A 17989-nucleotide genomic window follows, 5' to 3' on the forward strand; every position below is an offset into this window, starting at 1 on the left:
CAGAGAGACAGACACACACACACAGAGAGAGACAGACACACACACACAGAGAGAGACAGACACACACACACAGAGAGAGACAGACACACACACACAGAGAGAGACAGACACACACACAGAGAGAGACAGACACACACACACAGAGAGAGACAGACACACACACACAGAGAGACAGACACACACACACACACACACACAGAGACAGACACACACACACAGAGACACACCACAAGAAATTAATTTGGTAATTAGTAATCTGTCGATCCGACGATTAATTTAGTCGTCGGATTATTATAATTTTTATGGTAATAAAATAGACCTAAGCAAAGAATAGCTTTTAAAGGGGTCATTGGATGCTCATTTTCCACAAATTTCTCAATGGTAGTGTAAAACATCTTTTTAAACCAGTCAAAAACCACTCTAGTCAGAGCAAGCCGTTTTTTGTAGCATTTTCCTTTAAATGTTAATGAGCTCTGCTGACCCCGCCCCCCTCTTCTGAGCCGCTCTGAGGGACTGTTTACTTTAGCTGCATTAACCGTGAAACTTGCTAATTAGAACATTATTAGGAAAGGTGATTTGCAAAAATTCATTAAAAACTCTTATACTCGCTTCTGTAGATGAAGCTGGATCATGAATGATTCGCGCAAACAAATGCATGCATGTAGATCAGGGATCGGTGCATTCACTTCTAAAGGAAAGTAAAGTTAATCCTCTGTGTCTTCAGCGGCTCAGATGTCAGGAGTAACTGACGACTGCTATATTCATTATTACATCCAACAACTAAACACTTCAATCACTTAATCTGGGACTCTTGTCTTCCCCTGCACCGGAGTCAGACAGCTCTCAGCTCTCTCAGGGCGGGGCTAAGGTGGTCCTGTCAATCAACTATCGTGGGAGGGGCCTGTACAGAACTACATCATTCTGACAGGAATCTCAGAACAGCCTGATTTGAGAGAGAGGATTTTAAAAGAGGGATTAAAAAAAAAAAAAAAAAAAACAAACTGGGTGGATTTTAATCATAGGATGGATGTGTACACACTATCAACATATTTATCTCCAAACAACTTGTAAAGTGAATTTGGCATCCGATGACCCCTTTAAAATGGCTTAATACACATAATAGCAATGAGGCAATAATTGGCTCAAATGAAAGCATCAAAAGCAAGTAATCTCGATTTTATTGAACAAAAATCGCATGTACTGTTCACATATAGGCCAGCAGAGGGCGCCAACCACCAGAGCAGCCTGACTATAGTTTTACACTATTGCACGATCTAATTCGTTTAATATTGACCAAACATCATTTAATTCAAATGTCCACTTAATCTTTAATATTTGGCCACCTCTTTACGACACGCTACAGCCGCTGTAATTTCTTGAATGTGGACAAAAACTCAGAGTGAGGGGTTGAGCTTTTATTTTGAAATCGCGATGAACATTTAGCATATTGATGAATTCTCCTGTGTTTGCGTAGGTTTATAAATGAGTTACTTTACAAATCTGATGAAATGGCGCACATTGCATTCCCAGATGAACGTTATAATAAACCCAAACTCACAACAGCTTGCAGAGATGGAGTTTGAGGCGCTCATGTAAATGATCAGTTTGTGCAGAGCAGCGTTTGTGAATAGAGCCGTTCTGAAACGCATAGTAAACCTGCATCTCATTTATTTGAATCGTGGCATTTCTGAATTCACAATAGTATTATGCTTTATTTTTATTTGGGTTTAATATCATGCAGCCTTGGAAAACAGTCTAATAATGCGTTTCATGGCTTCTCATTGGTGAATGTGCCACTTCTGGTATTTAGCAGATTACTCGAAGCGGGAAAAATGAAAATCAAGGACTTTTCAAAATTGAATACTCGAATAGAATCAAGGGATCATTGCAGCCCTACAGATCAAACTCACCTGACAGCAGGATGTTTCCTACGAAACTGCGCCGCAGGTCGATGTCTGACTGCAGGACGGATCTAAAGACACTCTCGTGCATCCCATAATGATCTCGTCCGATCAGCTCCGGCCTGAAGAGGATCTCCGGTGCCCTGTGGGACCACAACAGACGGTCAATCTCAATAAAAGTCCTGCGCCACACAAACACAGACTCCCAGCCACCTACATGTGCATTCTTCACTCAGGGCGGTGTTCAAATACTTTAAGTTAGGACTTAAGAGTTATGATTTGTCAAGTTAGGGGGTTTCTGTAATACCCCTTCCTATCTGTAGTTAAGATGGGATAACGCACTTCTTGTGAAATACTGTTCCGTGATCGCTTTTGTCCTAAATGTGGTCCTAGCTGAAATTACCAACCGATAAAATGAGATTTTAAAGTTAGGATCTTTCTGTAATACACCCCCTGCAGCACAAAAGCAGTCATCAGTAACACAGGTATATTTGTAGCAAGACAACAATACATTGTATAGCTCAAAATTATACATTTCTCTTTTATGACAAAAATCACTAGGATATTAAGTAAAGATCATGTTCTATGAAGATATTTGGTACAATTCCTACCATAAATCTCAAAACTTCATTTCTGATTAGTAATATGCATTGCTAAGAACTTCATTTGAACAACTTTAAAAGGAGATTTTCTCAATATTTAGATTTTTGTGCTCCCTCAGATTCCAGATTTTCAAATAGTTGTATCTCAGACAAATATTGTCCCATCCTAACAAATCTATTATTTATACAGCTTTCAGATGTATAAACCTCATTTTCAAAAATATGACCCTTACAGGGCTCTCAATTGACCTGAACAAATAGAAGCGATAACATCTGGTAAATCCGATGAAAGAAATTCTAATAAAATAAAAAGATTTATGCATTTAAAAATACAAATGTATCAAATAAAGAAACTTTGCCCCAAACGAGCCAACTGAACAGCAGTACTCAATGTACATACTGTACACATATACAGTAGGATTACAGTACTTACCCCGAGCATTTACTGTAAGCTGTGTGTGTGTGTGAGTGAGTGTGAGTGAGTGTGAGTGAGTGTGAGTGAGTGTGAGTGTGTGTGAGTGTGTGTGAGTGTGAGTGTGTGTGAGAGTGAGTGTGTGAGAGAGAGAGAGAACACATTTCAGCTTTTTTCTGTTGTAAATGTTTGTAGCACATTTTGATGCCTGATGACAGGACTAGAGGCCTCCCACATAAAGCACTGTCATGACAGATAAGTGTTCCATCCGGAGCCAAACTGTTCCTAGTGTTGGTTTTGTTCAAACCCACCATGGAAAACACTGCATCTGAATTTGAGTGGGGAAGCTACATTGCTTTACATGGGAGACCCCTGCCCCTGTCATCAGAATGTGCAACAAACAACAGAACGGGGGAAAAAAAAAAAAAAAAAAAAAAAAAAAACCTAAGATGTGTACTCACTCTCTTACACACACAGCTTGACATACATGCTCGGGGTGAATACTGTAATCCTACTGTGTGTGTACAGTATGTACATTGAGCACTGCTGTTCAGTTGCCATGTTTGGGGACAAATTTCTTTGTATTTTTGATACTCATGTAAAAATGTATTTTATTTGGATGAATTTGTCTTTATCAGATTTATCAACTGTTATATCATCTCTAGTACTTTGCAACCAGAAGCTTTAACTTGGCTTTGGCTTCCTGAAAGGAAAGCAGTTGGAGAGTCTTTTTGTTTTGACTGCATCAATACTTTAGCACGAATTTGGCTATATTCCCCAAAACCAGCTCACACTATCTTTTCACAGGCAAGTGATTTCGTCCAGGAATCTTAACATCTAAAAATAAATAAACGAAGGGGTTACCTACAGCATTCATCGGATCTTTTGGAATCGTGTAATTTGACACAATCTGTACTGCATGAAACACTTTAGAAATAAAGATGACTGGACGTCGGTGAGGAAACAGCAGTTCAGAAAGCATCTGATCACTGAGACATGGCTGTGTTTGCACCAGCTCTACAATTCAGTACTCTAGTCAGGTTAAAGTCATGTCTATTCATATAGCACTTAAACCTTTGTGAAACCGGAGGATAAAGTCTAGTACCAGACTAAAACGCATTTGAGCCGTTTTAACAAAGAAACTTGCACTCATATCTAAAAGTGTCAGTGCCTTTGATTTGTCTCGAGAGGTGTTTTTTTTCTTAGGCACGTGTATAAAAGCTACCTAAATGTCCTAATTGAACTATGAACCACATCTATGCCCCATCTGTCAAACCAGGCCTAATTTGCTTTAGAGCAAGCAGCTTTACAGTATACAACATGAAAAACAGTGTCAAATATAATCTCAGCTTCAGACACTGGTCTGCAGTGAACTCTCCTCCAGAGCTCAACACGATGCTGCTCATGCAGACGCGCAAGACTCCAGCAGAAGCCGAGGTGCTCAGTTACCGGAAGCGTTCGGAGGCCAGCGAGACGATCCGCCCATCAGGAAGCGTGTAGTGCATCTCTGAGGCGCTCTTCAGCTCGGCGTTGTAATCCAGCACCACACAGCAGCACCTCTCCTTCATCTCACGCACGATCTCCAGCTCGGCAGACGTCTGCATACACATGCCCTGCTCCAGCAGCAGCTGCAGCACACACAAATAATAGCAAAACGCAGAGACTAAGATCTGTTCATCCACATCAAGATCAACTCAATGAGAAATCAATATTGTTAATCCAGCACTAGCTAGATCGTCAAAACTAACCAGTGTTGGAGGTAACACATTACAAGTGATGCTAGTTACACAGTCAGTTACTTTTGTCAAGTAACTAGTAAAAGCAACACTTTACTTTCAAATTCACAAAGACATTGAGTTACTTTAAAATAAGTGTAACGCAAGTTACTTTGAGACAGGAGTCAGTCAATAAATGGGGAAATCTGGAACACTTCCTCCAGACTGAGGCTTATTCATTCACTTTTGGTCTGAAATGGCCTTTACAGTCACCAAAAATATAACTTGTTTTGTTATTAAACAACAAGTAGCAAGCCCAACTCGTGACAATGTATAGCAAAAGTAACAACGCATTACTTTTAATATAAAGTAATTAAGTAATGAAATTAGTTACTTTTATGGAGTAGCAGTATTGTAATGCATTACTTTTAAAAAGTAACTTTCATCAACACTAAAACGAAATGCTAATTAAGCATCACTGTTTCTGTCAGTGATTTTGGCCCTACAGTTTGGCTAATTGAGTAATTCTCAGCAGTGCTCTTGTGCACCTTCTGGAGCTGCAGGGTGACGTGGGATCCGGCCAGGTCAAAGCGCTGCACGGCGTGAGGCAGACAGTAACCCTCGAACACAGGAACACTGTGACTGACGCCGTCACCAGAGTCCAGCACCACCCCTGCACACACACACACACACGTCACGGACACAGATCTCAGAGAGCTCAGAGCAAGATGATGCTTCATTAGGTTTTAGCAACTAAAACACTGAACATTTCTACAGTAACCGTCAGCCGAACCATTTGAATAAAAATATTTATCAAAAATATTCATCCAGGTTCTCAATTCTCTAACATAAGTTAATGGTCTCACAACAAAACATTTTCAGTAACGGTTATTTATATGTAGGACTGTACAACTTGGCCAAAAAAATAAATAAAATTTTTTTACAGTAATGACAGTCTAAAAGGAAAAGGTCTCATTATCTGAAATCTGCTGAAATCAATACCGCTTTATCATTTAAACTGCATTATAAAGTTATTGTAAGTTACATAATTCAAAATATTACAGTTTTATGGTAAACAATCCATGTATATTTTACAATTATTAAAAAGTAAACAATACTTTGATACCAATATTTTTAACTTTCAAACATTAAAATCCTTAATTTTGGGGTTATATTGCAGAATCCCGATTAAATTATGCAAAAGTGTAGAACACTGCATAATGCACATTAAACCCAGACATGGAGTGGGTGAGAATATCAACCCAAGGGGTTTTTGAACCTCCATTTGAGAGACCTTGGTATGCTATATAAGAATAACAGTTGACAGGAACTTTCAGAGGGACCCCTTGGGAAATATGGCATCTAATCCCACCAAATAGCATGTCCTTATAATTAGAGATTCACCAATATAGTAAACTGAAAAGTGCCAGATTTGACAAAAGAGGAGAAAATGAGAAAGTAGCGTTCATGTGAAACAGAGTTTATCCAAAAACGGAAACGCTGTCAATTACTCACCTTCATGCCGTTCCAAAATCTGTGTGGCATTCTTTCAGTTAAACAAAAGATTATATTTTGATTAATGTTAGTTTCCAAATAGCTGCCACTAGCCATCGACTTCCATGACTTTCCATACTGTGAAAGTCAATGGCTACCATCAGCTATTTGTTTTCCCACATTCTTCAAAATATCTTGTGCTCAGCAGAAGACAAACTCCTAAATATTTGGAACAAGTGGAGGGCGAATAAATAACTTTCATTTTTGGAAAATTATTAGTTGACTGTGTGATCCTGCAGCACAAAAGCAGTCATAACTAGCACATATATATATTTGTAGCAATAGCCAACAATACTTTGTATGGGTCAACATTATGCATCTCTTTTATGACAAAAATCATTAGGATATTATGTAAAGATCATGTTCCATGAAGATATTTAGTAAATTTCTTACCGTAAATATAACTTAATTTTTGATTAGTAATATGCATTGCTAAGAACTTCATTTGAACAACTTTAAAGGAGATTTTCTCAATATTTAGATTTTTTTGCTCCCTCAGGTTCCAGATTTTCTAATAGTTGTATCTCAGACAAATATTGTCCTATCATAACAAACCATACATCAATGGAAAGATTATTTATTCAGCTTTCAGACGATACATAAATCTCAATTTAAAAAAAAATTGACCCTTATGACTGGTTTTGTGCTCCAGGGTCATAAATGTGAAAGAAAAAAAAAAAAAAAAAAAAAGTGGTTACATTTGAGACAAGACTAAATTAAGAATAGCTGATAAACCGAACCCTACTCGTCACAAAGAGCAGTAATAAGAGTGTAAACAGAGCCGACTGACCGGTGGTTCGTCCCGAGGCGTAAAGCGCCAGAACGGCCTGCAGGGCCACGAAGGCGAGCGGGACGCTGAAGGCCTCAAACATCAGCTCCACCGAGCGCTGGCGGTTCTGCAGCGGGTTCATGGCAGCCTCGGTCAGCAGCACCGGGTGATCCTCAGGAGACACGCACAGCTGCTGGAACGCGTGATGCCAGATCTGCAGCACACACACACACACGCTTAAACACCAGGGCCCGGTTGCATAAAAGGCTTTGGGACAGATTTACTAAAAAGGGCAAATTAGCAATAGGGCACAATTCCATAAAAGCACAGATGGGAGGGGAAACTAATGTGTGCATTGTTATTAAAATCACACGCAAAGAACACCGATGCAGCAGATCACTTCCATAATGACCAGCGCAATCTACCAAGAGCAGCGCAAATTACCAGCGTTTTAATTAATGCCGCAAATGCCAGTAATTTGATGTGAGAACGTTAGTAAAACGCATTGCATGGTTCATTTTAATTCTCTCCTCCCGTAAATTGTGCCTCAAAGTGAAACTGCAACAAATGCATATTCAATAAAGTCAGGTGCAAAAATAACTGTCCACATCTTTTCAGCGCTAATTCTTCACTGTGCGTCTTTAGTAAATCCTGACAGTACTATTTTAACGCCAAAAGATGGTTTGCGCTGGCACAAGCTGTTAGTAAATCTGACCCCTAGACTAGTCTTACAAGTTAGTCATCTCATTTTTAAGACTGGTCACAACCAAGTCTGTTACATAATGTCAATTGGTCGAACTTGAATCCAAAAAACAAGACTCCTTACACCTTGGCACCCGCTAGTTACTCAGACTAGCTTTTATGGACACTATGTTAAGACTGTCTTGTTTATGCCCCAGGTCAGTCTTCAGTCATTATACCAGCCCTGATGAATCCGTTTAATCGTGATCATTTCTGCTTCAAGATTTAAGGATAAGCATCGGTAATATTTGCCTGCTAGTTATTTACCCGGTAATGTGTCATTATCTTGCGCTGGTAATGAGCCTCCACAAGCGTTCATGGTAGAGGTTGCCAGATGTCAAGAGTTTAAATCCCTCAGTCAGAACTTTTTTTCTATAAATTAAGACATTTTCTGTCCAATGTTTTACTTCATGTTCCCCACCTGGCAGCGACGTGCACTCACTCTCTCTACATTAGGGAAAAAACCACGAGCTGAAAACAGACAAACATGCAAGTTGTAGTTTTACAAATCTCTATTGATATATTCTGCTCAAATAAATGTGTAATACAGCTAATCTGTTTGAGTGACTGAATCTGAGATGAGATGCTTGATGTGCTTGCTTTGAATATTAGCATGATACTGCACTTTTTCATTAATGTTAAAAGTAAAAAAAAAATAATAATTCAATGGAGATTTTACTTGAATGCATAACTGAAATTTATAAGAACAATAATGTGAGTACCACCAGTATTAACCCTATTTGGATTGAATGCAATTGTGTTACTTTAATTTTTAGACAATCATGAGATAAATTGTCTAAATTTATGAAACCTGCATGTTTATATTTAAACAAATAGTAAAACTTAAGCAACCTAAATATTACTCTAAAATAACTTTATGCAATAAAATTTGAAATTGTTTGAGAACTTTTCAAAGTTATATAAAAAAATTCATGCTGAGATGATTGGTCATCGTTCAAGTACAAGTGTGAGATATGGGCAAAAGGCAATATTTTACAGACATTTTGACACTGATATAACTTCATAGATGATTTTACAAAAAGTATTTTTGACACTTAATGGTCCTCCATACATACTTTGGTCAAATGTGTTATGAGGGTTAAGGAAATCTGGCAGATAAAATCCTTCATTCCGGTAAAAGAGTGATCATCTGGTCTCCAATAGTACTGCCTGCCTGTTTGGGCGTAGTGACAGGACTCACCATCTCCATCTCATCCCAGTTGCTCACAATGCCGTTTCTGATGGGATACTTGAGGGTCAGCACTCCCCTCATGTGCTGCGCATCATGACCCACATACAGCTCTCGGTCCACACAGCCGTTCATCACCTCCTGCAACAAGAGATCGGTTCAGTCCAGACCAACAGAACTCACACCGGCTCAGATTCACCTTCACAAAACTCTTCCAAAGCAGCTGTACAGAAAATCATGCCTTTATCATGGTTTTAATCCAATAGATATGACTGTTACATTGTGTGACAAACAATCTAGCAGTTGAGATTTGCTTTATCCACATGCATGCAGTGCACTCAGGTCAAGCAGGAGAAAGCGTGTACCTCATATTTGGGACGGCCGATGACGGTGGGGAACACTGTAGCTGGAAGGTCCTTGTCTGCAAAGCCAGCCTTCATCAGACCAGAGCCCGTATCCAGCACGATGGGCGTCTTATAATCACTCATCTAACTCCCAACAGAGAACAGACACAGAGCAGTCTATAACAGAGACCAATATAACAGACACTAACAAGAGCAACTACACTGACAACTAGGGCTGAGCGATATCGACAAGTTAGATTTCAATGTTTTATAGGGTTTTGACAACTATTATTAGACATTATTATTAGATATTTTTCTGGTATCTTGGCGAAAATAGAGCTGTCACAGACATATAAGCCAGCCATTGAATTGATTTCCAAGGGTATTTTATGCATTAATTTAAGAGTTACTTTTCAAATAAGTAACAAGTTACTGTGTTTTCCCATTACTGAAAGGAGTGGCTGTTTACAGAGTGCTCTATCAAAGCATATTAAATGCAAAGTTGACTGGAAGGAAGAAATTTGGTAGGAAAAGGTGCACAAGCAACAGGGATGACTGCAAGCTTGAGAATACGGTCAAGCAAAGCTGATTCAGACACTTGGGAGAGCTTCACAAGGAGTGGACTGAAGCTGGAGTCAGTGCATCACCACTAGTTAATTACAGACCGATCTCAAATCTCCCTTGTCTGTCAAAGATACTAGAAAAGGTAGTATCCTCACAATTATATTCCTTCTTAGAGAAAAATGGTATCTGTGAGGAATTCCAGTCAGGATTTAATAATAATAAATTACATTTATATAGCGCTTTTCTGCTTTTCTAAGCACTCTACATTGTGAGGGGTGGTATCTCCTCGTCCACCACCAGTGTGCAGCATCCACCTGGATGATGCGACGGCAGCCATAGTGCGCCAGAACGCCCACCACACACCAGCTTACTGGTGGAGAGGAGACAGAGTGATGAAGCCAATCAGTGTAAGACCGTATAGTACTGAGACTGCTCTCATTAGAGTTACAAATGACCTGCTTCTATCATCTGATCATGGTTGTATCTCTTTATTAGTTCTACTGGATCTTAGCGCTGCGTTCAACACTATCGACCACAACATTCTTTTAAATAGACTAGAACACTTTGTTGGCATTAGTGCAAGTGCCTTAGTATGGTTCAAATCGTACTTATCTGACCGCCATCAGTTTGTAGCAGTGAATGAAGAGGTATCATATCTAAATTGCGACCTATCCTCTCAATGTCAAATGCAGAAATGCTAATTCATGCGTTTATGACCTCAAGGTTAGACTATTGTAATGCTTTACTGGGTGGTTGTTCTGCACGCTTGATCAACAAACTACAGTTGGTCCAAAATGCAGCAGCTAGAGTCCTTACTAGAACCAGGAAGTATGACCATAGTTCTGTCAACACTGCACTGGCTTCCTATCAAACATCGTATAGATTTTAAAATCTTGTTAATTACTTATAAAGCCCTGAATGGCTTTGCTCCTCAGTACTTGAGCGAGCTCTTATCACATTATAGTCCTCCACGTCCTCCGTTCTCAAAACTCTGGCCGTTTGATAATACCTAGAATATCAAAATCGACTGCGGGCGGCAGATCCTTTTTCTATTTAGCACCCAAACTCTGAAACAATCTACCTAATACTGCTCTGGAGGCAGACACACTGTCAGTTTAAATCTATATTAAAAGACATTTCTTTAACGGATTTGAATGATAAAGGTGTTAGTGAGGCCAGCAAGGGGGTGCTCACCCTGCGGTCTGTGTGGGTCCTAACGCCCCGGTATAGTGACGGGGACACTATACTGTCAAAAAAGCACCGTCTTTCGGATGAGACGTTAAACCGAGGTCCTGACTCTCTGTGGTCATTAAAAATCCCATGGCACTTCTCGTAAAGAGTAGGGGTGTAACCCCGGTGTCCTGGCCAAATTCCCTCTACTGGCCCTTGTCTATCATGGCCTCCTAATAATCCCTATACACTTGATTGGCTCTATCACTCTCTCTCCTCTCCACCTGTAGCTGGTGTGTGGTGAGCGCACTGGAGCCGTTGTCCTGTGGCTGCCGTCGCATCATCCAAGTGGATGCTGCACACTGGTGGTGGTTGAGGAGAGACCCCCCCACATAATTGTAAAGCGCTTTGGGTGTACAGCAATACACAATAAAGCGCTATATAAATGCATCATTCATTCATTCATTCAAGTGTAGTAGTGTGTTGTGTAAGCCAGGTTAAAGGATTGTTTGGCTGCATTAATTAGATCAACCGGAACCAGGAACACTCCTCATAACACACGATGTACTCGTTACATCGTAAGAAGAATGGCATCTATGCTAATATTTGTCTGTTTCTTCCTTATTCTGTTTCTCAGTCCGTGTCCGGATCAGATGGTGGATCGGTATTAGAATAATTCATTTATTTTATTTATTCGCATTATCAGAGTAAAGGTGTGCACCATCATAAATGTTTTTTGTTTTTTGCAGTGAGTGACTTCACTATGGTTAAAACAATAACTCTAATATTAGTGTATCGTATAGCACTGGTGTCTCCTAGTGTTTTCTGAGGAGCTGAACCTGTCTGCTGGATGCGTGGAGCTGCAGCGGCTGGAGAGTACATGCGCAGGCTGCTCTCATGGATCCATCGCAGACCGCAGACCTGCAGTCCTCCTGCGTCTCGGTGGAGAAGACAGAGCTCCCTGGGCTGTCTCTGCTGCACAGCACTGCGGTGTTGTTGTTATTGTTCTGCATGAGCTTTGAGGGAACGACTGACGCCTGTGCTTCACAGTCTGATGGAAGTCTCTCCTCTCGCTGACAGACGCGGTCCTTCTGCGTCGGGCTCTGCGGTGCGATCGAGATGCCTCCAGGATCAAATGCTCCTCGGACATCAGCGCTGTCCTGAGTCAAGCATGCCTCCGCAGTCTCCAGCAGATCTGCACCGCCGCAGTAAGACGCTTCATCCTCCGAATGCTCAGGAAACATGTGTGCGCTGGCCGGGACTGATGGGACCGCACTGGACTCTTCTAGTTTTCCAGTCTCAGACAAACCGCTCGAGGCAATGGGCTCACTTTGACAAGACTGGAGGGATTCAGAGTCAAGACGCCCGAGGCTCTCGGTAGAAGCAGGCTCAGAAGTAAAACTAGAGTCTGTGAGATCAGCTAGATTTGGACTGCTGCACTCCTCTGCTTTGGAAACCAAATCAGAAGAGGTTTTCTCAGAGTCTGTACGCTGAGGTTCGTCCGAGTCTGGAAGCAACTGGAGCCCACAGCTCCTCAATAGCTCGTCGTTTCTTTCCATGACCGAACACTCCACAACCCTGCGGCCTTCGCTCGACCTCTTCTTCGCTCTCTCCATCTCTCGGCTCAGGCTTCTCTGCATCTTCTCCACTTGCTGTTTCTCCTGCTCCAGCTGCTGCAGGAACACGCTCCTCTCCCTGACCTGGTCCAGCGCCAGCTCCTCGGGGTCCAGGCTCTCAGTCTCTCTGCAGTGCAGGGCCTCCAGCTTCACGTGCTCCTCCATAATTTGCTCCTCAAGAGCTTGAATGAGTCTCAGCTCTTGAAGGATCCCGCTTCGGTGTTCCTCAGGACATCCCATGTCCTGCGGCAAAGGCCCTTCACGTGTGGATGGATTTTTATCGGATAATCCTGAGGCCTCTTCACAAACCTCACAGGATCTCAGCGTCTCAGAGTCAGGGGAAGTGAGGTCACTCTGATCATCCAGTCCGATCACGCCAGACTCAGCCAGCTCTCTTGGGGACATCTGTAAGGAAAAGTACACAGGCACGTAAGGCTGAGAGCAAGGATGTACGGTTCTTCTGGGAGGGCAATAAACAATTTCTCAAGAGCAATTTTTGAAGGGGACCAAAGTCAGCCAAAACTGTACTTGTGAAGATAGGTGTGTACACACCGCATGGAGACATCATATTGAGCAAAACCCAACACGTCGGTAAATCTACAATATTAGCCTAATATCAGATAACACTCAGGCTTATCGCCGTGTTAGTTGTAGTGAGTGACAAGCTATGGTATTAAACAAGCTAAGCTAGGTAACCTTATAAATCACTCATAGAAAAATACATTGGATATCTTTTTTTGGCATGACTAATTTATGATCCAGCATCAACTGTATTAAAGAGAAGGAATCACTTCATCCGATGCATAAAGTAAATAAAACAGCATAGACAGCCTACTTACACAACTACTGAAGCACTACCCAGACTGTCTCTGTGTGTGTGTGTGTGTGTGTGTGTGTGTGTGTGTCTCGGTGTGTGTCTGTGAGAGAGAGCGAGATATCGGAGAGGTAAAAGAGGAAAGCAGGCAGTGGACCAAACCACTGTGAGGCATGGAGGGGGGGGGGGGGGGGGGGGGACTCAAAACATTTCTAAACTTAAAATGCTTTTTTGCGTTTATATCATTTTACTACTTGCACAATTATTTTAAAGGGGTCATATGACGTTGCTAAAAAGAACATTGTGTATTTGGTGTAATGCAATGCCTTTATGGTTTAAGGTTAAAAAAAAAAAACATTTTCCACATACTGTACATTATTGTTGCTCCTCTATACTCCACCTTTCTGAAACGCTTGTAAAAATCGACGCAAGGCGTGCTCTGATTGGCCAGCTATCCAGTGCGTTGTGATTGGCCGAATACCTCAAGCGAGAGACTTAACCGTTACGCCCCTTACCGTATTGTGATGCCGTGTTGACGACACAAAACCAATAAAAACCATTATAAACGAGGCATTTCTTGCATCCAGTGGGGACATAATTACTGATTATAATGACTTATACAGTCTTTTCACACATCGCGCTGCGTAAACATTACCATGTCTGCATTTGTGATCGGAGAAACGACAAACAAACACTACTTCACTGCTCAAAACTCGAGTTTGAATCGTCAGTGGTAAAATCTTTAAATATGAAAACATGGTTACAGGCTGTGAGCAAAATGCGCCAGGCTGTCCTTGCGACCTTGGAATTGCCCCACTTTATAGAAACAGCTGGCATTGTAGGCTACTCTTCCAGGTTCAGGAAATAGTCCTCCATAAAATGCGCTGAACACTAATATTTGGGTTGTACTGTTCTGGAATAGTGTTGTAAATACAACTTACCCACTGATTTCTAGTTGTGTCCTCTTTTGGAAGCCCAAACAAAGTAGTTTCACCTTCACAACAAAACAACATCTCCAGGACATGGCGCCAGCGGCAGCAACAATACTACAGCAAGAATAATAGTTCCACCACCTTTCATTGCGTAAACATTTGGGCGGTGTTTTGCAAATCTTCCCACATCGTGACGTAGTGGGGTGTGTTTAAATGAGCCGTTTTAGGAGGCTGTGGTTGAGTCTTAACTTTTATGAAGAATATCTCTTTGGTTTTGAGACTTTAGTCTTTGAAAATTCAGGGATCTTATTTATGCACAAACAGCTTGTAACACTCCAAAGAGAAAGAAAAACTTGAAATTGCATCATATGACCCATTTAATATGATGCAATTATATTGCATCATATGCAATTATATTATTGCATCATACCCCTCCCCCTCCTCGAGCCTCAGACCACATCCCTGTCATGCTAATGCCTGCATACAGACCGCTCGTTAAAGTAATCAAACCAATACACAAACAGATACAAGTGTGGCCGGAAGGGTCATCAGAGGCACTTCAAGACTGTTTTGACACCACTGACTGGTATGCGTTTAAACAGGCTGCCACATACAACAAAACTACAGACCTCCAAGAGTACTCAGAGACTGTCACTGCCTACATCACCAAGTGCATCGATGTAACAGTCACAAAGACCATCACTGTCAGGGCCAACCAGAAGCTGTGGATGACAGGGGAGGTCTACAGACTTCTGAAGGCTCGGAATGCTGCCTTTAGAGCTGGAGATGAGGAGGGCCTGAAGACAGCTAGGGCCAACCTTTCCTGCGGCATTAGAGAGGCCAAGAGACAGTACTCCAGGAGGATAGCCCATCGTTTCAGCGACAGCAGAGACACGCGGAGCCTGTGGCAGGGGATACAGACCATCACGGATTACAAGCCCCCACCACAGACCTGTGACAGCACCATCCCCCTGCTGAATGAGCTGAATGCCGCCTTTGCTCGCTTTGAGGCACAAAACAGCACCACTGCACAGAAGACTCCACCTCCTCCCGGCGACCAGGTGATGACGCTGTCCCTGGACAGTGTGAGGAGATCCCTCAGCAGGATCAATGCACGCAAAGCTCCGGGTCCTGACAACATTCCTGGGCGTGTACTGAGAGCCTGTGCAGTGGAACTCACTGATGTCTTCACAGAAATCTTCAACATCTCATTAAATCAGGCCGTTGTCCCCACATGCTTCAAAGCTACCACCATCATTCCAGTCCCGAAGTAGTCATCTCCATCCTGCTTCAATGACTACCATCCAATAGCACTCACTCCTATTCTCATGAAGTGCTTCGAACGGCTAGTCATGCACCACATCAAGTCTGTCCTCCCCCCCTCCCTGGACCCCTTCCAGTTTGCATATAGGTCCAACCGCTCGACCGATGATGCCATCGCCACTGCCCTCCACCCAGCCCTCACACATCTGGACAAAAAAGATGCATATGTCAGGATGCTGTTCATAGACTTCAGTTCAGCATTCAACACAATCATCCCTCAACAGCTCACTCACAAACTGGTCCAGCTGGAGCTCAACACCTCTCTGTGCAAATGGCCGTTGGACTTCCTGACTGGGAGACCTCAGGCAGTACGGGTCGGCATTAACACATCCAGCACCATCACACTGAACACTGGGCCCCCCCAAGGATGTGTGCTGAGCCCCCTCCTCTTCACTCTGCTGACCCACGACTGCACACCGTCACACAACTCCAACCTCTTCATTAAGTTTGCGGATGACACGACTGTGGTGGGTCTCATTAGCAACAGAGATGAGACAAACTACAGGAGCGAGGTGAGCCGCCTGGCCGGGTGGTGCAGTGACAACAATCTCTCTCTGAATGTGGAGAAGACGAAGGAGATTGTTGTTGACTTCAGGACAGTACACTCAGCATGCCCCTCTGACCATCAACGGTGCGACTGTGGAGAGAGTGAGCAGCACCAAGTTCCTGGGTGTGCACATCACAGAGGACCTCTCCTGGACTAACAACACTGTAGCACTGGCCAAGAAAGCACAGCAGCGTCTCTACTTCCTCCGCAAATTGAGAAGAGCCAGAGCCCCGACCCCCATCATGTGCACCTTCTACAGAGGCATCATCGAGAGCATCCTAACTAGCTGCACCACTGTGTGCTATGGCGCTTGCAACGCATCCTGCCGCAAGTCACTTCAACGCATAGTGAGAGCAGCTGAGAAGATCGTTGGTGTCTCTCTCCCCTCCTTCCAGGACATCTACAGCACCCGTCTCACCCGCAAAGCCCTCCGCATTGCAGGTGATCCCACCCACCCGACACACAGCTTCTTCAGTCTGCTGCCATCAGGGAGGAGACTGCGGAGTCTCCAGGCGAGGACCAGCATACTGAAGGACAGCTTCATACATTAGGCTGTCAGGAAGCTGAACTCCCTCCCATCCTTGCCCCCCCTCCCCTCTTTTACCCCATGCAACACTGAACTTTGATACGACACATGCTCCAGAGCCGGCGCAGCACTGATGAGGGCTGAAATCATGAACGGGGGCGATGATGTAGAAAAAGCATCAAGAAAAAAAAAAAAAAAAAAAAAAAAGTCCCATTCACGTATTTACCGGACTGTGAACAAACATGCCTGCTACTACAACTATTTGAAATATAGCTGCAAGCAGCAATGACGGGGCCAAGCACATCAGCTAAGCATAGCACGGAGCATCAGAACAACTGCAGAAATGAGTAATTGAAGCCATTTTAAGATTATTGTAGTACAATTTTAAGATTATTGTAGTACATGGCTGAAAAATAATTTAAAACTACCAGTACTACGATTGAATGACTTTTCGCTTTTGGCCAACAGGTGGCACCGTTGTCAAATCGATGAGGTGTGTTTTGTGTGAGGTGACAATAGTACACACAAAGTTTGGTGTCAATATCCCAAAGCATTGCAGAGATACGGCCTCAAGTGTCATTTGGGCATCATGTTTCAAATTCGTCGCTGTGGTATGTGAAAACAGTTTTGTCTATCAACACAAAACCCATAACTTTTTGTCAGCATGGTCTGAAGATATGATTAGATTTTGGTGAAAATCAGACCAACAGTCTAGGAGGAGTTTGAAAAAGTAGGTTTTCAAGAGAAATCAAAATGGCGGACAGGAAGTTCGACTTACTACGACATGATTGATATGAGTCTTGTCAGCATGACCCAAGGAATAATTTGAGTTTCATTACCAGTTTCATTACAATAGGCTAATGCAATCAAAAGTTATTAGCATTTTTGTAAATTTCATTATTAATTAATGAATGGCTTATTACTCTTGACCAATAGGTGGCGCTGATACCAAACTGACGTGGCGTGGTCAGTGTGAGGTCACAATGTCACATACAAATTTTGGTGTGAATGTCAAAGTTTAGCTGAGATACAGCCTTAGATGCAGTTTGGCATCTTGCCAGCAAATTCGTTGACGCGCTAAACGAAAACAGTTTTGTATATCGACAAAATCCATAACTTTTTGTCAGCATGGCCTGAAGATGATCCGAGTCAAATTTGGTGAAAATCGGACTAACGGTATAGGAGGAGTTCGAAAAAGTAGGTTTTCAACATGAATCAAAATGGCGGACAGGAAGTTCATCCAATTATAGCAAAATTGGTATCGATGTTC

The 17989-nt window shown here is 42.4% G+C and overlaps 1 protein-coding gene across 1 annotated transcript in view; it reads right to left on the reverse strand.

Annotated features, from left to right (window-relative positions):
• The window catches only part of LOC306844302 (uncharacterized protein), a 19360-nt gene extending 6384 nt beyond the window's left edge, over positions 1-12976 (reverse strand). Inside the window, exons 1-7 of the mRNA XM_079376313.1 lie at positions 11801-12976; positions 9249-9371; positions 8896-9024; positions 6975-7167; positions 5179-5303; positions 4365-4543; positions 1911-2044 (exon numbers count right to left, since the gene is read on the reverse strand). Of these exons, the coding sequence (XP_079232439.1) occupies positions 1911-2044; positions 4365-4543; positions 5179-5303; positions 6975-7167; positions 8896-9024; positions 9249-9371; positions 11801-12817 (1900 nt within the window). The 5' untranslated portion in view covers positions 12818-12976. The remainder of the gene's footprint in view (positions 1-1910; positions 2045-4364; positions 4544-5178; positions 5304-6974; positions 7168-8895; positions 9025-9248; positions 9372-11800) is intronic.
• Between the last annotated feature and the right edge of the window lie 5013 nt (positions 12977-17989).

The sequence above is a fragment of the Barbus barbus genome (genome assembly GCF_936440315.1).
Source record: "Barbus barbus genome assembly, chromosome: 24".
Lineage (NCBI taxonomy): Eukaryota > Metazoa > Chordata > Actinopteri > Cypriniformes > Cyprinidae > Barbus > Barbus barbus.